Source organism: Archocentrus centrarchus, chromosome 1 (assembly GCF_007364275.1).
Source record: "Archocentrus centrarchus isolate MPI-CPG fArcCen1 chromosome 1, fArcCen1, whole genome shotgun sequence".
Lineage (NCBI taxonomy): Eukaryota > Metazoa > Chordata > Actinopteri > Cichliformes > Cichlidae > Archocentrus > Archocentrus centrarchus.
Window position 1 is genome coordinate 37221488 of NC_044346.1, and position 25209 is coordinate 37246696.

At 42.1% G+C, this 25209-nt stretch overlaps 2 protein-coding genes across 3 annotated transcripts in view; both read left to right on the forward strand.

Annotated features, from left to right (window-relative positions):
- The first annotated feature begins 970 nt into the window (after nucleotides 1-970).
- On the forward strand, nucleotides 971-3269 carry anapc11 (APC11 anaphase promoting complex subunit 11 homolog (yeast)). Of its 2 annotated transcripts, none has more exons than XM_030749440.1 (3): nucleotides 971-1152; nucleotides 1232-1349; nucleotides 2955-3269. In XM_030749440.1, exons 2-3 carry the CDS (start codon nucleotides 1241-1243, stop codon nucleotides 3098-3100), a joined length of 255 nt encoding a protein of 84 aa, XP_030605300.1. In that variant the 5' UTR covers nucleotides 971-1152; nucleotides 1232-1240; the 3' UTR covers nucleotides 3101-3269. The 2 variants fall into 2 exon arrangements, with proteins under 2 accessions (XP_030605300.1, XP_030605212.1); XM_030749352.1 differs by having other exon boundaries at nucleotides 975-1148.
- A 1758-nt stretch (nucleotides 3270-5027) lies between these two features.
- The window catches only part of LOC115793785 (endonuclease V), a 76831-nt gene continuing 56649 nt past the window's right edge, over nucleotides 5028-25209 (forward strand). Inside the window, exons 1-7 of the mRNA XM_030748932.1 lie at nucleotides 5028-5181; nucleotides 5985-6156; nucleotides 8902-9036; nucleotides 10204-10243; nucleotides 11694-11806; nucleotides 21307-21375; nucleotides 21563-21691. Of these exons, the coding sequence (XP_030604792.1) occupies nucleotides 5138-5181; nucleotides 5985-6156; nucleotides 8902-9036; nucleotides 10204-10243; nucleotides 11694-11806; nucleotides 21307-21375; nucleotides 21563-21691 (702 nt within the window). The 5' untranslated portion in view covers nucleotides 5028-5137. The remainder of the gene's footprint in view (nucleotides 5182-5984; nucleotides 6157-8901; nucleotides 9037-10203; nucleotides 10244-11693; nucleotides 11807-21306; nucleotides 21376-21562; nucleotides 21692-25209) is intronic.

Here is a 25209-nt window from a genome sequence, read left to right on the forward strand (position 1 = left end):
AAACTTTGGGTCCTGTAATCCATGCGGAAGTTACTTTAACAGCTACCTAAGCATTGTTGAAGACCAAGTACACCCTGATGGCTGTGGTCTCTTTCAGCAGGATAATGCGCCCTGCCACAAAGCAAAAATGGTTCAGGAATGCTTTGAGGAGCACAGCAATGACTTCGAGGTAAGTAAGTAAGTAAAGCTTTATTTATATAGCACCGCTCAAAACAAATGTTACGAAGTGCTTCACAACAGGACAAAGAATAAAAAAAATAAATTAAACAAATGCCAAGCTAAAAAGATGTTTTTAAAAGACCTTTAAAATGCATCAGTGAGTTCGCCACTCTAAGATGGACAGGGAGAGGTGTTGACTTGGTCTCCATGTTCCCCAGATCTCGATCCAATCGCATCTGTGGGATTTGCTGGGCAAACAAGTCCGATGCATGGAGGCCCCACCTCACAGCTTACAGGACTTAAAGGATCTGTTGGTAACATCTTGGTGCAGATACCACAGCACACCTTCAGGGGTGCAGTGGAGTCCAGGCCTCGATGGGTCAGGGCTGTTTTGGCAGCATAAGGGGGACCAACACACATTAGGAAGGTGGTCATAATGTTATGTCTGATCAGTGTAAACATGCCTCTGTGTGTGAAAGTTGTGCACTTTACAGATGTTTTGTTGCACATCTGCAAATTGAATGAGTTTAGCCTGTTTAGTATTCTGCCATATCCTCATTGTTTATATTACTGAAAATATAAAGTAGGCAGCACTAAATATGTTAAGCGACAGAATAAACGCTCAATAAAATATGTTTGCCTAAAAAATATGTAAACATTAAATTCCACCATCACCTCTTCATAATCACTTTAGAGCTCGTAAAACACCTGATCGGCGCTCCTTTGTGCTATTACACCTTTTTAGTGGTTATTTGCTCTGCGTCGTTTTCCCCTGAGTTGACTGCAGAGGGCAGCATTTCCCCATCCCAGCATGCAGCCTGCCGGAATTCCAACAGAGGAAGAAGAAACGCCTTTTGCCCGGGCTGCTAAAATAGTAGCTTCATGTTGTAGGCTTCCATTAAAGCAGCTCTAAATGATTTGTTTTTCGCTAAGAAACGGCCTGACCTCACGCGTGTGAGATACCTGAAGGACACGGCGGTCTCTGCCTTGTGAGTAAGAACATTTTGCTGAACGCTCATTAGCTTCACGCTCCCGTTAGCGGCTCCGGTGTGATGTGTTTGTGCTCCGTCAGAGCCGCAGGATGAAGGTGAAGATCCGGCAGTGGAGCGGCGTGGCCTCCTGGCTCTGGGTGGCGAACGACGATAACTGTGGGATCTGCAGGATGGCCTTCAACGGCTGCTGTCCCGACTGTGAGTATCAGAACTCACAGCATGTCAGCATTATAATAATACAGACACACAAAACACAACACAACTGTCACCACAAATAACGCCTTACTCATTACATTTGATTTGTCCTGCTCATCCTGTTTAAACCAACAAAATAATGAGTAAACAATAAATATGATACACAAGACAAACAGCATCTCTGAGCTGTGTGTGTGTGTATACACACGGATTTTTCCATCTTAGCAGCAGCACCGTGTTTTATTTGGATGAATCCATTTTTCTAAGCAGAAATGATGGTCAGGTAATTTAATTACAACCGCAATACTTAAAAAAAGTGGGATGCTGTAAAAATTGTAAACAAAAACAGAATTAAGTGATTTGAGCATCAAACGAACCCTTATTTTAATCACAATAGAACATGGAGAACGTATCAAATATTTAAACTGAGAAAATGTAATAAAAAGTTAACTTTGAATTTGATGACAGGAACACATTTCAGTAAGAGTTGGGGAGGGGCAACAAAAGGCTGGAGACATGAGTGGTACTAACGAACAGCTGGGGGAACATTTTGCATTAATTAGGTTAGTTGGTCAGTAACATGATTGGTTATGAAAAGAGCGTCTTAGAGAGGCAGAGCTTCATGAATCAGCAAAAAAAAAAAAAAAAATGCTTCTACAAATTGGTTGTTTGTGATCTTCAGGCTGCACTGTGTTAAAAACAGGCCTGATTCTGTCATGGAAATCACTGCATGGGCTCAGAATCACTGTCTGTGAACACAAATGCAGGTTAAAGTGCAGTCCTGCAAAGAAGGAGCCATATGTGAACACGATCTAGTAATGCTGCTATCGTCTCTGAGCCAACGCTCATTTAAAATGGACTGAGGCAAAGTGGGAAACTGTTCTGAGGTCAGAAGAATCAAAACTTGAAATTCTTTTTTGGAAAGCATGGATGACTAACAAGGACCATCCAGTTCGTGATCAGCATCTGTTTCAAAGCCTGCATCTCTGATGGCATGGGGGTGCATCAGTGTCTATGGAGTTGGCAGCTTGCACATCTGGAGAGGCACCATGAGTGCTGAAAGGCATATAGAGGTTTTAGAGCAACGTATGCTCCCGTCTACATGACGTCTTTTTCAGGGAAGGCCTTCATATTTCAGCAAGACGATGCTAACCCGCATACACAACTATTTGGTAGAAGAGTCCGGCTGCTGAACGGGCCGGCCTGCTGAAAACATTTGGAGCATCATGACAAAGAGGATCCAGGGCTGCTACGATCCTCTAGCAGACAAGAAGAGCTGGAGCTGCTGGTGGTCTGGGCATCCCAGATAAGTGGTGGAGAATGAATGGAGGAATAGATGGATGGCTTCTCCAGTGACTCATCTTACAGACTGAACTTTCAAAATAAGAGCAAAGGGCGTTGTCCATGCATAAATTGGGGATGGCCCTGTTCGCTCAGGTGGGAGGAATGAATAATAATAAAAAGCATCCCAAAGTGAGTCACTGAATATGTTGAGTTGGCCCACCTGAGTAAAGTCTGTGTGGGAAACGCTTGTATCCTCTTAAAGTATCCAGTATTCTGTATCTGAATGCAAACAGCTGCATACTCTCTGTAATGTGTGTTTTGCAGGTAAAGTTCCTGGGGACGACTGCCCGCTGGTCTGGGGGCAGTGCTCCCACTGTTTTCACATGCACTGCATCCTGAAGTGGCTGAACTCGCAGCAGGTCCAGCAGCAGTGCCCCATGTGCCGACAGGAGTGGAAGTTCAAGGAGTGAACCTGTGGAGACCGCGCTGATGAAGAGGCTTCCTCACAGAGGCCTCTTCTGACTTCTCACTTTTACATCAGCTGTAAATAAATGTGTTTTTGTACTAATGCAGAAAACATGCTCAATATATTCTACTGATCGAGATCTGGGATTAAATTAAATGAAAGATAAAAAGATGCATCGTATTGGATTTGTCTTCATGGTGCAACTGATGAAGTCTTTGCTATTCTGAAGGGTATGACCTGAATTTTATGGCAGCGCCACACCTGTGTGTGTGTGTGTGTGTGTGTGTGTGTGTAACTCACTACATTCACATCAAAACTAAAACTGCAGCTTTTCACATTTGAGAAGCTGACCAGAAAAAATAGTTTTATTTCCAGACAGGTTATAAAAACAGTGCTTACTTAATTTCTCTTGGCAACAAAAGCAAAGACCAACATAAAGGGTGTCAGTGAGGCCTTGGCTGGCTGCGTACCTGCAGAATAGCTTCACTGCTCTTTGACATTCTCTGCGTCTCTGCTTGAGCACCATTCCTCCAAAACAGTCCCTCATTTGATGGTGCGATGCTGGCGTTGGAGGCGTGTTTCCCGTAGATGAGCTTGGATCTGGTGACGGTGCAGGCCGTAGCACATCATTCTCATTTTTGTCCTCATCCTGTTATTGATCGAACCCTGCTGTGCTGTGGTGGGAGTGCTGACTCCCACCAGGAGGCGGTGGTTTCACCACAGAACAAAGGTGATCGCTTTGCACTGATTTGCAGTGACCCTTCCCTCCCAGGTTTGCCCTGCTTCAGCAGACAAAGTTAATGCCCCGCAGCCCAGATTTTATTCATCAAAAATCAATAAAAATGTATTGAAGTAAAGTCGAGGAGGCATCAATAAACTCTTCATGTCATTGTAAAAAATACATTAATTCAGTGCAGATTTCCTCCATGTTTTCCAGCTGCTTGTGAAGTAATTTTGTATTTTAGCTTTTGTTCCTGTTTGGTTTCAGGTAGTGACCAGTTTGCTCTTTGCAGTTTCATTTCTTTCCTCCTCGTTTAGGTTTTTTAGAGTTTTTATTAGTTTCAGTGTTCGGAACAAAGAGAGGGCACAAAAAGGACACTTCACGGAGGAAACGGACGTCATGCAGAAATCCCAGTTTCTATAAACAAAAGGCTGAAACTAAAACCTTCAAATTATTCATTTGTTTCAGTCACTTTTGTGACTTTTTAAAATTTTCTCTGTCACAGGTAGGTGCCACAGGTTAGGAAGCACTGCTCTGACAGTAAAGTTGTATCCTAACCTCTGCACAGAGCAACCGGACCCCTCCACCCTCTGCACTCACGTTTCCTTTTTCCTTCATTAAAGTCAGTTATCACCATCACAGTATAAGACAAAGTCACTTAAATTTCAGGTAAATTAATCTGTCCAGTCAGAGTGGCAGCAGGTGCTGGAGAGGCCATCGCACTCTCCTTCCTCCTTCCTGTCCCTGTCATTCCTGGTAGCATGAGACGGTATTTGCAACCCATTCAGGTCGTCCAGCTGCTGCAGGAAAATCCACGTGTGCCATTTCCAGTACAAAAAATGATGGCCGTATTTAAAGTGTTGTGAATCACTTTTTTTGGGCTTATAATTTGTTAAACATGTTTCAAACACATTTGTCATTAAGATATCAATCATTTTGAGCCAGAAACAACATTCCTGTGACAGGGTAGATGCTGCAGTCACTTTTTGGCTTGACTTTTATATATTCTTTATTTATCAGGGTAAAAACTGTCACTGACATTAAAAATGTCTTTTACCAGGACGGCTGCTGAAATTGCAACAAATATAACATGTTTATTAAAAGTTCTGCATCCAAACTGTTGTAATTCACATGTGACACCGATAGATGGCGACGTTTACCTGAGTGATCGTAGTGTCTCCGCCCTTAGAGTGACGTCAGCAGCACGGAAGTAAACAGCTTGCTCCTCACGGCTCACGCTGCTTCTGTCAGTTTGTGTTTTCTTATTTTAAAATCCGTCATTTCTCAGCTGGCCGTGTCTTCATTAGCAGGCTGACGGAGATGTCCGCGCCTCCAGCGGAGGATGTGGTCCAGCTGTGGGAAAGGTCAGAGTGCGCTTATGTCTGAATCCTGATTTACAGCCCGGTTTGTGTCACGGGGGCGTCTTTCCAGCAGCTCAGCTGACTCTTTACAAATTGGAGGCACTTTGCTCCAGCACCTTCTTTTTTTTTTTTAAAAAAAAAGAGATTTCTTTTCTCATTAAAAGCCACAAAACCCGCTCAGCCACAGATCACAGAGCAACAGTTTCCAAACTGAGAATCAGTCCCACCCAGAAGAAATCAGCTTCAAAACATGAGCGCAGACTGATGCTGAAGTTTCAGAGCTTCTCTCTGTTTCAAGTCCCAAAGCAGCTCCAGTGCGTCTATATTCACAAGGCTAAAGTTATAAAGGCCTCATCCATCTTTTTAATATAATAAAATTAAACATTAAGCGTGATGAAATCTAAAAATACGTGACATCTAAATTCTTTGTTAGAAAATTAGTTACGGGTTTTATTTCTATTATAATATTTATTTTCCTCTTTATGTATCTACTGGATAGCTCATCCCCGTGTCTCTTATGTAGAGCCTACAGTAGAGCAGTGTAAATTGTTTTATAGGGAATGTTGCTGTGCTAACTGTCTCTGCCAGCAGCTCCTGGACCTGAGCCACTTTCTAAATACAAGACCAGCACTAACATCACATTAGTCCATATTATGGCCTCTGATTAACGTGAAGGTGTCAAACCACCTAGTTTTCAAGTCACTGTGAGATTTTCAGGGTTTACTTTTGTCTGGTATGGCCTGGTATTTCGGCATGAAGTATTTGCCGGTAAGTGCGTTTATATATTTGCCTGTTTCCTGACGCAGTGAGCAGGCCCGTCTGAGGCAGCAGGTGGTGGAGGAGGACACAGAGGACTGGCAGAGGAGCCCAGACTTCTCGGGCCTGGAGCGAGTCGGTGGGGTGGACCTCTCCTTCATCAAAGGGGACGATGCCAACGCCTGCGCCCAGCTCGTGGTACTCAGCTACCCTGATCTGGAGGTGAGCAACACGGACTCTACATCCAGTAACTGCAGGTAAAATAAGGAAACTAAGCTTTCCTGACCTCTAGTGGTGACAGGCAGGAACAGCAGCAGTGCTTTGAGGAGCCGTTTTCTTCCACACCAGCGCAGGCTGCATTTTTTCAGCAGAGACACCTTTAATGAAAAGGTAACAAATGACGATACAAAATGCTATCCTCAAAAGAAAAAAAGCTTGGCCTTTGAAGGCTTTGTAATAAGTGCAGCTGGATTATTGTGTGAGCCCAGCTGTTAACCTTTAAAGTAGTCTCATTTACTTTGTTTGGGTACTGAATACAAAGTCCTTATAGGTGGTGTCCTCCTCCTGCTTCCTCGCCTTGAAGTCACAGCTTTTTTTATGACTCCTGAAAGCTGGTGGCATAAGGGAGAAATTATTCTCGCTCTCACCAGAGCTGTCGAGGTGTTCGAGGGAGCCACTGAAGTGATTCTAAATGTTTTACCCTCACCTTTGATAACTTATCCTGGGAGTTCATGAACATTCATATGCCAACAATGTTATTTTAGGCATATCAGAAAGAAAGTATCCAGGAGCATGTATTTGTTTTCCTCAGAGCTGGTGCTTTCTTTTTTTCACTGGATTTCTTTCAAGATAAAACAAATCTTAATGTTTTTTTTCCTGACTGTGAGGTTTATGTGAGGTAATTACAATGTTACGCACTATAAACTTTGTGTCTGCATACACACACACACAGACAAAGTGTTAAATACGGCTCTTCAAAGTGACCTTCCCAGTCCTGCTTTACATTTCGTTTCCTTTTGCTGCAGCCTCTCACACGCAGTCCTCCTCAGTTATTTATCTGTGCATTAACGCGGGCTGCTGGCACCTTCCAATTATAATTAACGACATATGTCACCATACATTGTTGATACATGGACCCAGTGAGGCTAATGAAATGTTGTTCAATAATGTGATTATGTTTCCTGCTTGTTTTCAATTTGCTCCGGCGTTGCCACCTGAGGCCATTTGCGGCACAAGTATTAGTTACACACTCCACAGTGTGCCCACTGTTGCTGCAAGTTTTAGAGAAAAAATGTTATAATTTTACTGTTTATGGTTTATGCAGTTTTTAAGCCGGGAATAAATAACCCTTCGGCATTCTTGCGTCACACGCGACAGTGTATCGCTGCTGCTTTGCAGGAGGAGATGAAGGTCATAGGAGTCAACAATATGACAATGACATATCCTGAAAAAGTGTTTGGCATTTCTAAAGCCAGATAACGAGGCAGGTACTCAAAAACATCCCTGCGCTGAGACTCTGAGAGCTCGTCTCAGCTGACAGCTTTTGTGTATTTGTAGCCACTCCCGGTAGCAGCCCTGATAACAGGTGATGCTGTTGGATTTTACATAATTTGAGATGTTTGCACATCCCTTCATTGTGGTTTTCATACTGGTCAGAAAGCTGTGACAGCTTGTGCACCTGTAGTCTGCAGCTGCTGGTCTCCTGGACCCGGCTGGTACTCCACAGGATGGTACTCCACAGATGGAGATCATGGCAGATATGTTTATCTGCTGTGGTGCTGCTTAAAATAGACAAGACAGAGGGAGAGGTACATGGAACAACATGGAAAAAGGTGTTTACAATATTATGCTATATAGCTGTGTTGATATTTGAGACAAAATGTAGCCTGCATGGCAGCACAAAGACTCTTTATCAGTTTGGCAGCCTTCATAATATTTCCATATATCAAATATCTGTTGTCAATAGCTTTTTAATGTCATTAAAATAATTTGAAATCACAATTTTCCACTTTTTTTTTTTTTTGCTCATTTCTAATTTTAATTCCTGGACTCCACAAGAGTAGCTTTGTATGATGCACAGTTCATAATAATGCTCATTTGTCTTACACCAGTGCAGTGATCTCTCTTCAAAATCAGCTGTTTTAGATCCTCTTCATTTTAGCCTTCTGATTGGCCAGCCCTAGCAAACACAAGGTGGCGCCCTTGCCCCCTTTTCTGGAGCAAAATCTGTCAACTTGTGCTGCTTTGGCTTGTTTTATATTTTTAAGGACCTCATATTTGTTTAAGATTATAGTTTAGTATTCTTGTGGAAATGTGTGATATCCCGTGTATCCTGCTCTGCAGTACTGGCCCCATGAGGATGAGATTAATAAATAATTAGATATGTACACTGAAGTAGGCGTAAAAAAATAATACTTTTAAGAGTTTATACAGTTAAATTGAAACTGTGTCCACTTCTTAATTCACCAGGTTACTTAAATAGAATAAATTGTCAGATGTTCAGAATATATTCGCAACCTTTAATCAACAGGGAACAGATGTCTCATTTTGTACCAGATGGGCGATGTTGGTGATTATCTTGTACAGCTTGTCTGTGCCTTTGGACTCACCCTTACACGTACACTGGGGTGGATGCGTTTGTCCAGAGCACCTGAACCCTGACAGTGTCACTGACTGACACGGTTCAGGACGATGTATGCACAGCCATGCAAAAATTAATGAACTCTGTGCAGTGAAAAGCTGAGTGCACCCTTCCGGCCACCTTAGAACTTACGAGGGTCTCAGCCAGGTGCTGCTAATCAAATGCCAGAAGAAGAACTACAGTTTTTTTTTAGAACTTAAACTCTGGCTCCATTTTGTAGCCTCAGAGGTCGCCACAGGGCTCAAACAGCTGTGGATGGACCAATGGGGAAATGAAATGTGCTGACAGTCATAAGAAATGAAGCAGTTTCTCCTCCCTCCTGCCAGGTGCTGTACGAAGACAGTCAGATGGTGACCCTGACGGCCCCCTACGTAGCCGGCTTTCTGGCATTTAGAGAAACTCCTTTCCTCCTGGAGGCTCTGCAGAGGCTGCAGAAGAACCAGCCCACACTTCTTCCTCAGGTCTGGACACACAAACATATCCAGTGTTTCACAGGAAATTATGTCTTCTCATAACTGTTACTATTGAAAGGCCCACTGCCATGGCTGAAGGCTGGTGCTGGTCTGTCCACTCTTTAATATCATCCATCCATCCATCCATCCATCCATCCATCCATCCATCCATCCATCCCTCCATCCATCCATCCATCCATCCACCCATCCACCCATCCTCCCCCCCTCTATCCTTTTCAAGGTTGTGGGGGGGCTGGAACCTATCCCCGCTGCCATAGGGTGAGAGGCAGGGTACACCTTGTTAATAACTGAAATTTTTTGAGTACTAGTTAGAAGTTTTGTCCCCATCTCCAGTAAAAACTGCTACCTCCTCACTGAATGAGAAAGTGGTTGATGGGTGTGTTTTAATAGCACATGAATCCTCCAGGGTGGAAAAACTTAACAGGTCACTTATGAGTCCAGGAACTCTGACGACCTGCGAGCACGACTGGATTTGGACAAAGAGCCTTGCCTTACTTTTCATGCACATTAATTGAAGTGCACTAACGATGATAAAGCTCCTGTTTTTCCTCTCACTTTTTTTTTTAAAGCGACGCCTCTTATTCATCTTCACCCACTCACGTCTGTTTGTCGCAGCCCACACGCCTCCCCCGCCTCCCCTGCTTCCTCCCACTCTGTCCCTCTGTTGTCCTCTTGCCGCAGGTGTGCAGAAACACACACATTCACACTTAGAAATTCATGCGCACACACAAACTCAGATTTACTTCCATTGACATTTAGCTCTGGACAGATGCAGTCACTGCTCCCTTTATCTGCAACCTTTGAAGTGAGTGTTCCTGGTGACTGATGAGTCACAGTGGAAATATGTCTGTGGAGTCACCTTTGGCTTCAGAAATTCATTGGTGTGTTGGAGCTGGAGGGGTTCCACTATCAGTTTCAGGAGCTCTTACTAACTTCAGCTTTTTCCTCTGTTATCCCAGGGTTTTATAGACTATAGATACGGAGAAAAAAGTCACGGCACAGGTGGAATTTCTGAGATCAGCGATGCCTCTGTTGATGAAGTAGCCCTGTTTACTTATTTCACCCCTGCAAAAAAGCAGAGAATCCTGGAAAAGTAAAAAAAAAAAGACTGAACAGTAGTTTAATAGCTTCATTTCAGCTGTGCTCTCCCGACAGGTGGTGTTTGTGGACGGGAACGGTCTCTTCCACTACAGAGGTGAGCCGACAAAGTGCTGCAGACTGACCCAAGAAGTTATTTGATGTTTTCTGTCTTTTTCATTAAATGATGAAATAATGAAATAGACTTTTTTTTTAATAACACTGACAAAAATATTTACAGTTCATGGTAAAAAACAAAAAAACAAAACAGGTTTAATGTGTTTCTGTAAAAATGGACAAGGAGCAGTCTGTAAAATAATCACTTGATTTAAGGTTATCCAGTTTTCCCTTCACAGTCATCTTCTTCTCTTCCAGCTGAAAAGCTAATTCATGCATTTATTACTTCTAGGCTCAACTATTGCATTTCATTATTATCAGGCTGTCCTAAAAGCTCCCTGAAAAGCCTTCAGCTGATCCTGAATGCTGCGATGACCCCCCCTCCCTGAGCCTGGTTCTGCTGGAGGTTTCTTCCTGTTAAAGGGAGTTTTTCCTTCCCACTGTCACCAAGTGCTGCTCACAGGGGGTCGTTCTGACTGTTGGGTTTTCTCTGTATTATTGTAGGGTCTTTACCTTACAACGTGGTGAATGGATTAGTCCTTATATAGTGCTTTTCTACTCTAGCTGAGCACTCAAAGCACTTTGTACAACATGTTTGCATTTACCCATTCATACAAGCACTTCCTTCTACAGCTAACTGCCTTACATTCACACACATTCATACTCTGACAGTTGCATTGGAGAGCTACTGTATCTTGCCCAAGTATAATTTGGCATGCAGACTGAAGCATCTACCAACCTTCCGATTATTAAATGATCTGCTCTGCCTCCTGAGCCACAGCCACCCCAAAGCACCTTGAGGGGACTGTTTGTTGTGATTTGGCTCTATATAAATAAAATTGAATTGAAAATTTAATTCTCCATCTCTGAACTGCTTCCAGTTTGGTCTTTGCGATGTGTATTGCTGTTATATCAAAACAGCAACCCTTAAACCTCAAAAAAGGGTTTTAAATGCTCTGTGAGCGGCTGCACGATGGCGCCTACTTCAGTTCCAGGAGTTCCACTGATTGTTTTCCATAAGACGGCTCAGCTACAGTAAAACTCACTGCTGTGGGAGAGATTAACTACCTTATGAATGGAAAATGGAAAAATGACAAGGATGCTCCCATCACCAGTGTAAAAAAAAAAAAAAGAAAGACAGATAAAGTTTGCAGACTGATTTCCACTGATCATTAAATCAGATATTTGCATTCGGCTCCACTCAAGCTTGTTAAAAATACTCACTAAGAGTTCAAGGTGAGTCTAGCAAGGTTTGAGGACATGCTGTATAAATTTTGGCTTTCACCAGAGGGACTCGGTTAAGTATAAAACCTGGTAAAACAGACCCTCAGTGAATCACAATGAATCCCTCAGTTCATGACTTTTTTTTTTACATCACACAGTTCAGCACTTTTGCTCTCAGCTGTTTTATTCTGGAATTGACATGATTGTCGCTGTTTGGATTGTTTCAGAGTTTGGCTTGGCGTGTCATCTGGGAGTGCTGTCAGGGCTGCCCTGTGTGGGCGTGGCCAAAAACCTGCTGCAGGTGCAGGGTGTCAACAAGAGTGAGGAGCATCAGTCACAAGTGAGAACATTCACCTTTTTTTTTTTTTTATAAATTTAAGATTTTAGTGGATTAAAGATATGCTATCACCTCACGCACTGCTTTTTTGGCAAAGTGGCAAAACCTGCGCGGTATGCAGAACATCCCAGAGGAAAAACAGGTGCATCCCAAAGCTGTCGAGTACTTAAAGTTTTATTCACGTCCATCAAACGTGTAATGATTGGAGTGAAAGACTTTATATAATTAATTAACTTTTAATTAGCGGGAGTGTAGTGCAGCATGGACCTGAAGGCAGTGTTACGTTTACATGAAAGTGCAATAAAAACTTTTTTTGCCACAAAAATCTGCAAATAATCCTCATGATCATTTTGACCACGATCGTGCAGCCCTGCCAACAACATCCCACGTTCACAGTCACAGAAATCACCATCGTGATGTTTGAGCTTCAGCGGGTCGTCCTGACCGTCTGCACCGAGTCGCTGCCACGTGATCGAGTGATCAGATATTTGCATTAATAAGCAGTTGAACAGAAGTACTGAAAAAGTGTCTATTAATGTAAATAAGTAAATAAAAATGGGGCAACTCATTAATTGCCTTAATTTTTTTAAGCTGATGATCATAAAAGTTCCATAATTTAAAAATTATGGATACTATTTGGTTACAGTTAAATTAAGTTAATCTATCCAGGAAGTGATGATTGCTGCTGATGACTTCAGTCCTGGGGTGTGCTTGTTAAAGAAACCATGATTGGTTTAATATATCATGTGCTGTTGTTTATCTGAGGATGTATTTAAATAATTTTAAGACCTGCTGAGAATCAGATGGATTTTTTTTTTTATGTCCTGATATGTTAAACCTCAGGACTATAAGAGGATGTACTGTCACATGACTGTATAATCGATGGAATTACTTTAAACATTCTGGATTAAAAAAGTTAAATCCGTTGTGGTTTTCAGTGTTGCAACAAGGCCATTTTAAAACGATGACATCTGTTTATCCCACTGAGCTGCAGAGCCTCGTCACTCTGTAGCCTTCAGAGCACTTTGATGTAAAAAGGATGAAGAAAAGCTGCTTCATATTTAGTGTTTCTTTTAGCTGTGTACACATGCGTCTGCTGTAAAAGAGCTGCCAGCGTTGATGATGAATTATTTAAGTTTTCAAAGTGTAATCGCTTGCTCTGCTCGCTGCATCTAAAAACAAAACAAGCAAAGAAATGTCAGGAAGGGACGAAGCAAAGGACAGAGTCTTCACTTTCTTTTCATCGTGGCTTTGTGTGCGTGAGAGCGTGCGCTTTGTTTGTGTGCGCTCTGTTTTTGCTGCGTCTCCTTGTGCAGCTAATGCGACTTTTTGAATACAAATCAAGCTGGAACAAACGCGCACTGGTCAGAGAATACCTGTGGGACAGCAAAACCTGGTTTTCATTAATATGCAAATGCTCACTTTGTTTCAGTCTGGCGCCTCAGCAACACAAACACTTTAAAGTCAAATCTACCTGATGAACAGAGCAGGTGTGTCAGTTTCATTTCAGTTCACGAGTGGCGTGAAGCCCAAACTGAGCTCAACAGGGAAAGACCAGTAAAACCATCGACTGGTAAAATATAAAAAAATATTGTCCCCTTTTTTTTAATGTAAAGAGTCGATAAAACTTTATTTCTATAACACAGATTTTGCAGATTGGAGATTTCAAAGTGCTTCATGTACAATAAACTAATACTCAGGACAGTTATAAGGATGAAAAACAACATGATTGAAGTTAAAAAATAAAGATGTTTCTTTCTGGTTTGTTCCGGAGATCTACCCAGCAACAATGTTTTAGTAAGTCAAAGTTTATTAATGCAACAGAACCTGAACCGATGAGTCTGAATGAACCCAAAGCTGAAAAGGAGGTTTTCACAGGAATCTATGCAGTCCTGTGAAAAACTAAGTACAGCCTTACTCCTTCCATAGGAGTTCAGAGGGAAAGGAGCCGCCAGGTGCAGCTAATTGAATGCACTTAATTAACTGATCATCAGCGAATGTGAGTGCCTCTATAAAAACAGAAGTTTTGGTAGCTTGCTGGTCTGGAGCATTCAGGTGTGTGTTAACATAATGCCAAGGAGGAAAAATAACAGCAATGATCTGCCGTCATGCCATCCACAGTGAAAGATTATTCTCAAGTGGAAAACACTGAAGACAGTTGCCAGTTTTCCCAGGAGTGGATATCCCAGCAAAGTCACCCCAAGGTCGTGCAATGCTCAGAGACCCTGCTAATACCCAAGAGCTCCATCTCAGACTCTGCAGGCCTCAGTTAGCATGTTAAATGTTGAAGGTAATGAAAAAGACTGAATACGTGCAGCTTGTTTAGAAGGGAGTCGTGTTTGCATGTTTGCATTAGGTTTGTATGTTGCTGCACGGTGACCTGCACGACTTCACTGTACACGACTGCATAATGAAGTAATTTCCTTTATGAGGTGGGAGGGACAAAAAGCAGCAACAACAACAATTACTTATCACAAAAAGAATCTGAATACATGAAAAAAGCCTGTGAATAAGAATGAAAAGAAGCCCTGTGACCTGTCTGGGGTGTAGCAGCTCAGCCTCAGATGGAATTAATTTAAAAGTCACACTCGTCTGTTCTTAACCCCTTAATACACAAACACATTGTGAACAACACATCCATCCATCCATTTTCTTCCGCTTATCTTGTTCAGGGTTGCGGGGGGGCTGGAGCCTATCCCAGTTATCATAGGGCATGAGGCAGGGTACACCTGTACAGGTCGCCAGCCTGTTGCAGGGCTAACACAGAGAGACAGACAACCATTCACACTCACATTCACACATGTGGGCAATTTAGAGTAAACCCACGCAAACACAGGGAGAACATGCACACTCCACACAGAGAGGCCCGGGCCAAGGTGGAATCGACCCAGATAGCAGTGCTAACCACCACACCACCATGCTGCTACAGTGAAATATAAAAAAGCCAGTTGGTGGGACGGATCAGGTACTGTTGTGGGCCAGTTCTGGTTTGTAGACCACATATTTAACCACCCTGCAGACAGAGTCTAAAACAGAATGCAGGTTTGTTTTTTCTTTTTCTTCTACTTTAGAAGTATCCAGGCCCAGGATGAAACTCCAGGAGATTATTTAAGACTTTGTCTTCCTCTGAAGCTTCCTGAACCCTGTGGTTTTCCCGGTCTGAGGTGAATAGGAGTTTGAGTGTGTTCTCTTGATGAAGACAATTATACAAATTCTAAATAGACTCTAAAAGTCTGCAGTTATGGGCTTTTTAGCGCCGAGTGCTCCTCCAAAGTTTCCAAGAGGACCAGAGTGGACATCTGATCCACTTCTCAATTAGCATCAGCTACATATCCTGACTGCAACCCCATCAGTCTTCATGTAGTTGTGTAAGATGCCAGTTCAGTTCTCTGCAATGTATCCATCTCGTCAATTAGTGTTAGTGCCTTTGGCGTCAGAAAAATTACAGCCGTCTCTTCCCTCGGGAGGAATCTGATCTTTGTTTACACCCATCATGGTCACCCCGAGGACGCAGTCACACTCATCCACTGAAAGAGTGTGGGTCCAAATACATGTAGCTCATTTATTTTCAGTATCAGGTAGCACTGGCATTACATGGCCATGCTGCATGTTTGACTCAAGCTATTATCTTTTGGATCAGCATGAAATTTTAGAGCTCCCTTCCCGCCCATGTTGATGTAATTGTCGCTCTCTGGGGCTCTGTCTAATTTGTCTACAGGCACGCACACGATTGCGACGCTTCAGGGGAACTCCAGCTTTGGCGCTTGAGCGCTCGGTGGGAAATTAGCTGTGGAGTAATCTGTGAAACACAAGCCATATCAGGCTGCCTACCAAATTTCAGAAAATTAGCTCTTTTGAAACAAGATTAGCCATTAGCGGATCTGCACTCACACCGCCACGTACCGCTGACAAGCGATACGCCGTCATGCTCAATTAGATCAGATGTCAGAGGTTCTCTCAACATTTCCAGCAAACAGAGTTTTTGAAAACCAATATGTAGTCTGAGAAGTGTTTCTCAAGGTTACACAACTTTCTCTTAGCTGCTGCAATTAAATGTGTGAGCCTTGAAAGCAAAGGTGTGTATGTGTGTCTTCATCAGATGCAGGGCTCCTTGAAAAGGTGCAAATGAAACACTGTAACACACGGGGATTGTGTAGATGTACAAATACGCATTATATGTTGCAGGATGAGCCTGTGCAAAACTGACATGTCCAAAAGTGTAAAACTAACAAATTAATTTTTTGCATTAAGCATTCGAGCAGCTTCATAAAAAACCGACACTTCTGAGACGAGAGGATTGATATTGCTCTAATTTTGTGTGCTAATTTTGGAGCTAGTGCTTGAAAGCAATTAGCAGTCTCGGTGTCAATTGCACAAGTTTGTCAGGTACAAAATGTAAAGCATTACATGTGTATGTAGGCCGAATTATAACTTGCATGGTGCCATTTTTTCTGAGTCTGTTTGCCTTTAATTGAGTTGCATAAAATGATAGGAATTCTACATTAGCAACATATTAAAAGTAGCATCAATGTGCTGAGTTATCATTTGTGAAGAACAGTAATAACTGTTTTATAACAGGCATTTAAATCACGTTTTTTAAAAAATGCAAAGAAAAGAGCCTGTAAATAAATGTCAGCCTCCAAGACTGAAAAAAGAAACATTAACGTGTCAAAAGCTGCAGTTCATCAAATGGCCACTTGAGGCTGGATCTCAAGTGACACTCTGGTGTTAAAATCATAGATTAAAGTTCGAAATAGCCAACATGACATCAACCATTAGTTAGTGAAGTCCCAAAGTGAAGCCTCAAGTTTATGTGAGAAGCATGGGACAGATAAAACTTACAGTAGTCAGTCACAAGGCAGGCCGTCCTAAAGCTTACCCTGAGTTTTGACTCTAATCAGAACCATAATTTACAAAGTAAATATATTGTATTCTAGAAGAATAAAACTAGTGCTTGAGATCTTAAACTCATCAGTAAAGTGTTTACAGATCATGTATACAGTCAGACTTCTTTTTGAAACCAGAGCAGTCGCCCCCTGCTGGCCATAAAAAAGAAAACAGGTAGTGGTTTCACCTTTCAGACCAGAAAACTACGCCCGTCTTCTACAGTATATTGTTAAAATGTCAGCTTCACATTTACGCCTTCATAGCACATGCAAGGGCGCATTTTTTATATCTCAACCAGTTTAAAAATTGTATTAAGGTGTGAAAACTGCATTTTTAGGGACCTGGCTGCTGAGACTGAGACTGTGCGAAGCTTCACCTCATCTAATTTAAGTCAATGAACTCTTGTTTGTGCAGTTATGACAATTAACATGGCTTGCCTTGTACTAACAGAGTGCCCAGGTAGTATTAATTGTACCCCTGCAGTTATAGCTGATAACTTAGTGCTCCAACCTCTTGTCAAAAATGGCCGCTTCTGATTCCAAAAAAACTTGATGAGAACGGGAAAAATGCCAAACATGAGGCTTTAAAATGTTAGTCCATATGCCAATGGGTGACCAGGACTACGTGGATCTTTTATATGCAGTAATAGATACATCTCCATCTTCAGGAGTGAATAATGGACCAGATGACTTGTTAAGATGGAGAATCACTAGGTTGTATTGTCTGCCTAATGTTGCCATTAAGGGACACGCACACACCCCCTTGATGAAGTCCTTGTCTCCCTGCTCTCTGGTATTTGAAGCTGGAAATGCTGTCCCTGTGCTGGAAATGATGCAGAGGGCTTTTGTCTGAGCTGAGCTTTAGACAAAAGAGAGGATGAAAGAGAGCAGAACATGTTTCTTTCCCTCCTCTTTGTCCTCAACAGAGGTGGGAAGTAACGAAGTACAAATACTTCGTTACTGTACTTAAGTAGATTTTTCAGGTATCTGTACTTTACTTAAGTATTTATTTTTCTGAGTACTTTTTACTTTTACTCCCTACATTTTTACACAAGTATCTGTACTTTCTACTTCTTACATTTTCAAACAGACCCGTTACTTTTTAACACGTCAGAGAGAAGTTTGCATTTCCGGTCAGTGCGCCGTCAAACATCAAACGATCTGAGCCTAAACGGAGGAATAATAACACATAAGAGACAATCGTACTGGCGTATCCTCCATCATCGGGGCTTATCTCGTACAAAGGGATTAAATACGCAAACCCATATAATTAATGTATCATTTATAGCGCTATAATCGGGCCGGACCGAGTCCGTAAGTTGCGCTGCGGCACATAAACAGCTTAGCTAGCGCTACTGAAGAGGAGCGAGCACGAAGGGAGTAACGTGTGGCAGGTAAATGCAGCGTTTCTAAATGCTCAACAAATATCAGCAAACACACAAAGTGTGTGCAGTTTGTTACACAGCTAGCTAAAAGAAGAGCTGCTGTATTTCAGGGAGAGCAAAGAGAGAGAAGTTCACTCAGAGATGGAGAAAGAGGACAGGAGAGGAAGAAGAGAGGTTAGAATTAAAGGTAAGGACTGGAAAATAAACTGAAGTATGCTGACTTTGTGTAATTCAAAGATTCTATGAAAATACTGCAGTTTAGGTTAGCTTGTTGTACTGTATTTACAGTAAAGCTCTGTGTTGGACTGGAGCACAGTGTTTGTGTTCATGGTCAGAGTTACAGGTTACATCAGTGCAGCAGAGATGAGTTTGAATCAAAGCTGCTGATGCTGAGATTCATTCACTGAATCCAACATTTCTACAGCCTGTATGCTGTCAGTGTAGGGGATGGAGATCAGCTCAGATAGCTGTGAAATACTGGGTTACATCTTTGTAACCCACACAGAGCAGTAAACCTCAGAGCAGCAGCAGCAGATCAGCTGATCACAGTCTGCACACCAACATCATTTACTGGAGCTCACAATAGAAAGTTGTGATTCTTCTCCCCATGCAGAGCCACTACAGCTGATCTTAGGGTTCCTCCACCTTCTGAATCCCACTGTAACCCCTGAGTATCCTCATGTTGGTGTTTAGGTGGAGGCACAGTCACCCTCTACTATGGAGGACACAGAGAACAGAGCTGTGTTTAAATTCCCTTTCACAGTTTGTGTCCTACATAACAGTTTCAAGCTGAGTGCATTCATTAGGATTAAAATTTAGATTGGAATAACGTTTGTATTCTCATGTAATATTATTTTATATTATTACAATAATATATAATGAGGTTCGGTTAGTTTTACACAAAAATAGCTTGTAGAAACATCCTCCAAAGAACTACTTTTACTTTCTTACTTTGAGTACATTTCAGAGCCTGTACTTTTTTACTTTTACTTAAGTAGAGAAGTTGAACCAGTACTTCGACTTTTACTAAAGTATTTTTTAACATAAGTACTTGTACTTCTACTTAAGTACAGAATGTCAGTACTTTTGCCACCTCTGGTCCTCAATACACTTTTGGAAAATGATATCTGCTGAAGTTTTGTGTTGCTCAGAGTCTTTCAGATCTTATGTCCTCTGTATTTGTCGCTCCTCTGTTCTTTCTTCCTCTCTCCCTTAACCTCTAGTTTATCTTTCCTCCTCTCATACTCTATCCCCTTTCATCTCCTTCTCCCCGTTTGTCTCTCTTTGTCTCTCCTCTCACTGATAGCCTGGCTGTAACTCAAACTAGTGTGTTATTGATGACTTGCCCCGTGTTTCTGACTTCTGGTGTGCTGGCTTCAGTCCTACTCTTGAATTGAAACCCCCCCCCCCCCCCCCCCTTCACACACACACACACACACACACACACACACACACACACACACACACACTCACTCACTATTGGCCTCATCCCAGCCGGGATTGGATGCCCTGTGCGGCCCCTCCTGTCTCCCTGCTGGCTGTTTGCTGTAATCAGTCATAGTAGAGCAGACACTCCATCCATCATGGAGGCTAAACTCCCTTCATCGCTCTGGCCCATAACCCAGAGCACACCTGTCAACAGCGCCCCACATCACTGCATCTGACTTTGCACCGTCTCTTTGACTGTGAGAACAAAACTTTACCTCTAACAGAAATCAACAGAGAGGTCATTTTAAAATCCGCTTTCTTTGAGTCCTTTTATCAAATATTTGTGGCATCTGGGCTGAGCTCTTATGAGATATCAGAGATAACTCAGTCGGTGCATACTTACTGGTCTTTTATTGGAGTTATTTTTATTCACGTTTAATACTAGATTCATTGGAGCGAACTGTAAACTTAAAGGTTTTTCAGACTCGGGGACTGTTCCCGTGTGCTGTCTCCTTATTTTATTGTATCTCATTGACACTCAGAAGTCACATCAAATGTTTGCTTTCACTGCCTGAACCCAAAAACTAAAAGCAAGCTTTTTGTGCTGAAAGTCTAAATCCAAAAATCCAACTCAGTCCGAGGAAAGATAATCAAAATCCAAAATATCCCACACCGGGCTAGAACACTAACTTACACTGGCAATACGGTACGACGCAACAAGGAGAAACTAGAGGGTTGGGCTACATATGTACCCACGCGCACACACACACACACACACACACACACACACACACTGAGGGCTAATTAGGGTAAGTAGAAACAGCTGGGTTACTAGAGACAGGCGACGGTAATCAGGACAATGAAACAGGAAGGAAGTAAAACAAAGCACAAGGGACAGGAGACGAATAACTACCAAAACCAGACATGAATCATCTTCACAGAGTTGGAAACAGAGGGAACTAATAACCTCTATAAATACAAACAGTAACTTAAACTACAATATAACCCCGACTAAAGAAAACCAAAACCTAGACCATAAGTAAAATTAAGAACAAGGCAGCCAAAACCAAGGACCTAATAATAAACTCAAACACAGGGAGCCGGAGTCCTGACGGGGGGAAAGGGAATTTGGGAGAAAGTGTGAAAGTTAGAAGCAGAATGTGACCCAATAATCATCTTGTTTTAATAATTGTTAGCAGCCAACGTTGTAGTTGAAATTTAATTCGACCCGTTGCCCAGCCCTGTTTTAGGTTGTTTTAACAGCTTGCACAGATGGCATATTCAGGCGATTTCTGACAGAACACTGCCACTGTGGTGACTGACATATGGGTAACTAACTGAGTCAAAATCTCCCTCTCTGAATCTCACACATAGGGCTTTTGGAGTAATTATATTTTCCCATTATGAGACTTTTTTGTTTGGCATTAAATATGGGCCTGGGCCTCCAGTTTACTCAAACTCAGACTTTACATATTTAGCTGCTCATTGCAAATAAAATGTCCTGAATTTGTTTTGGCAAAATATTTTTATTTATTTATTTGTGAAACATGTAAAATGTAGTCAGTCTTTGGAAACTTTTCAAAGCCATAACTCGCCATCCTTTCAGCAGAACAGAGATCTGCTCCCGTTTTATTTTGAAGCTCCAGCTGGACAAGAAAGCGGGGTCACACTGAGGTTAAAGACAAAGCGAAGAGAGTGTGAAGCCTCTGCAGCAGGTTAATAGTTTGTTTCAGTTTGCTGCTATTTGTTTTGGAAAGCTGCACATCTTTTCTTGACTTTGATTTCTGTTTCTTTGCCTCCACAGATAGCTGCTCTGCAAAGAGGAGGAGACAGCTTCCCACTCATAGCCGCCTCAGGCAAAGTGCTCGGAAAGGTGCGGCAAAGGACAGATGCACAAAAAAAATAGAAAAGGCAACAACGAGACAACACCTCCAACAAAGGTGTTGTCTTGTTGCTGCTGACTTCAAAGGAAACCCTCCCTGCTGAAAGTCAAACATGACAAATCTTTTACGATGATCACAACTGGAGAAGTTACAGCAGATTTCTGTCTTTGACTTCAGGCCCTGCGAAGCTCTGACAAGAGCTCGAAGCCGGTGTACGTGTCCGTGGGCCACAAGATCAGTCTGGACACAGCTGTCCGCCTCACACATGCATGCTGCCGCTACCGGGTCCCTGAGCCAATCAGACAGGTGGATGGACACACACACTGCACACACACACTGAGCCATCATGAGTGTTCAGCAGAAAAATAGAACCCTTTTTTGTGATCAGTAGAAGCAAAAGTTGAACTTCTCATCTTAGGAGAAGAACACTGTTTTAGGCAGCGAGCAGTGCTCACCACTTGTGTCACAGTGTCCTGCTGTGAAGCGAGGAGGTGTGAGCATCATGCTATGCAGTGCTTTTTGGCAGCAGAGCCTGGGAGACTTGTAAAAATGGAGAGAAGAATATATGCAGCCAATTTAGGGATGTTCCAATTTTGGCTGTATTTTTATTCAAATCCGGGCCCAATGCAGAGAACTGTGCAGACAGTTTCAAACGATAAGATGATGCCGGCTGACAGACACAAGTGCGACAAAGCTATAGTGCGACACTGAAAATATTTTTAACTCCAAGGCACACAGGATCTTTTCAAAGTTGGAAAGCATATGGTTCATACTTCTGCTGTACCTGTTATATTTGAGATGAACACAGGATGAGGAACTGAATGGATGGATAAACAGAGTGAACTTTTTAAATTAGACTAATAATGTTTTATTCATTGTTATATTAAGACATGTGTAGCTTATTATATTAATTATCAATTAAATTCAATTTTATTTAAATAGCTTCAAATCACAGAAATTGTTGCCTTAAGGTGATTTATAATATAAGGTAAAGACTCTACAGTAACACAGAGAAAACATCAACCATCAGAATGACCCCCCTATGAGCAGCACTTGGTGACAGTGGGAAGGAAAAACTCCCTTTTAACAGGAAGAAACCTCCAGCAGAACCAGGCTCAGGGAGGGGGGGTCATCTGCTGTGAGGGGGGAGAGAGAGACAGGACAAAAGACATGCTGAGAGCCAGAGATTAAAATGAATCACTGATGATGAAATGCAGCAGTGGTGTATAAACACAGGGTGTGAAAAGAGTTAAGTAAAGAAGAAACACTCAGTGCATCACTGGAAGTCCCCAGCAGCCTAGGCTTATGACAGTGTAACTAAAGGAGGGTTCAGGGTCACCTGATCCAGCCCTAACTATAAGCTTGATTATAAAGGAAAGTTTTAAGCCTAATCTTAAAAATAGAGAGGGTGTCTGTCTCCCGAATCCAAGCTGGGAGCTGGTTCCACAGAAGAGGCGCCTGAAAGCTGAAGGCTCTGCCTCCCATTCTACTCTTAAGTATCCTAGGAACCACAAGTAAGCCAGCAGTCTGAGAGCGAAGTGCTCTATTGGGGTGATATGGTACTATGAGGTCTTTGAGATAAAATGGTGCCTGATTATTCAAGACCTTGTATGTGAGGAGAAGGATTTTAAATTCTATTGTAGATTTAACAGGGAGCCAATGAAGAGAAGCCAATATGGGAGAAATCTGCTCTCTCTTTCTAGTCCCTGTCAGTACTCTAGCTGCAGCATTTTGGATCAGCTGAAGGCTTTTCAGGGAGCTTTTAGGACAGCCTGATATTGATTAAAAATGACTGTCAATGTCAAAAATGACTCCAAGATTTCTCACAGTGTTACTGGAGGCCAAAGTAATGCCATCCAGAGTAAGTATCTGGTTAGACACCATGTTTCTAAGATTTGTGGGGCCGAGTACAAGAACTTCAGTTTGATCTGAATTTAGAAGCAGGAAATTAGAGGTCATCCAGGCCTTTATGTCTTTAAGACATTCCTGCAGTTTAACTAATTGATGTGTGTCATCTGGCTTCATTGATAGGTAAAGCTGAGTATCATCTGCATAACAATGAAAACTGATGCAATGCTTTCTAATAATACTGCCTAAGGGAAGCATGTTTAATGTAAATAGAATTGGTCCTAGCACAGAACCCTGTGGAACTCCATAATTAACCTTACTGTCTGAAGAGGACTCCCCATTTACATGAACAAATTGGAGTCTATTAGATAAATATGATTCAAACCACTGCAGTGCAGTACCTTTAATACCTATAGCAAGCTCTAATCTCTGTAATAAAATGTTATGGTCAACAGTATCAAAGCTGCACTGAGGTCCAACAGGACAAGCACAGAGATGAGTCCACTGTCAGAGGCTGTAAGAAGATCATTGGTAACCTTCACTAATGCTGTTTCTGTGCTGTGATGAATTCTGAAACCTGACTGAAACTCTTCAAATAAACCGTTCCTCTGCAGATGATCAGTTAGCTGTTTTACAACTACTCTTTCAAGAATCTTTGAGAGAAAAGGAAGGTTGGAGATTGGCCTATAATTAGCTAAGACAGCTGGGTCAGTGATGGCTTTTTAAGTAATAGTTTAATTACTGCCACCTTAAAAGCCTGTGGTACATGGCCCATTAATAAAGATAGATTGATCATATTTAAGATCAAAACATTAATTAATGGTAGGACGTCTATGAGCAGTCTTGCAGGAATGGCTTTTAATTGCTGGTTTGGAGGAAGTATCTAAAGTTATCTCAGAAAGATCAGAAAGAGTCTAAAAAAACCCAGCAGTGCTGAAAGCAGCCGAACATGAAGTCTTTGAGATGGTTATGAATAATTTTTTTCTCTAATGGTTAAAATTGTATTTGTGAAGAAATTCATGAAGTCGTTACCAGTTAAAGTGAAAGGAATACTCGACTCAACAGACCCTGACTCTTTGTCAGCCTGGTTATGGGCAACATCAGCAATTTACATTTTGCCTAACAGAAGAGCATCTAACGTTTCCCACCTTTCAGGTTCCTTCAAGCGATTTTCACTTGCTATCTGAGGATGTGAATCTGTTTGTGTGAGTGGATTGTAGACATAGAGCTCTTTTAGTCAACTTAATGCATCAAATCAGTGAGGTGAGAAGTGCCAAGGACGTAGATGGGAATATTTTTTTAAGTTGTCTTCATCCAGAACCCACTTCCACTTGTTTCCTTTTGACTGGAAGTTAAATCCAAAGGAAGTGCAGTGTGGCATTTTCTACCTTTGCTTACCCCGGACCAAACAGCAACTTTTTACACAGAAAGCATTGTGCATGCAAAGTAATGGCAGCCTTCGTAGGCTGTAATATTAAGTTGGTGTCCCTTTAAGAAGTGGGTGGTTTGAGCATAATTAGTGTGTTCTCTGTTGCTGTTTAGGCCCAAAATTGCCCCCTTAAATTTTATTAAAAACAAACAGAAAACTGTTGTCCTCCTAATTTGTGAGTATGAAAGTCTTTTGCTAATTATAGATGCAAAATAATACATACATGTTCTATTCGCCCTCACCGCTGGCCACCCTGCCCTTACTCCTTAAGTGTGCAAAGGTGAGTTTTAACCAGAACCACACTGCATGTGTTTGCTCCATTAGCTTTCAGCTGAGTGCTTCAGTGCAGCCACCATATTGTCATGAGGCAGCCGCGTCTTTGATTAAATATTTATGGAGGCAGGAGGTCTATCCACAATCAAAATCATGAACAAACTGAATCTTTTACCAGCTTTCAAATGGTTTGGTATTTATTTCTGACAGACATTTCTGATTTCCCCTGTGCCCCCTGCACTGATTGAATTTGGCCTTTATGTGCCACAGTTTT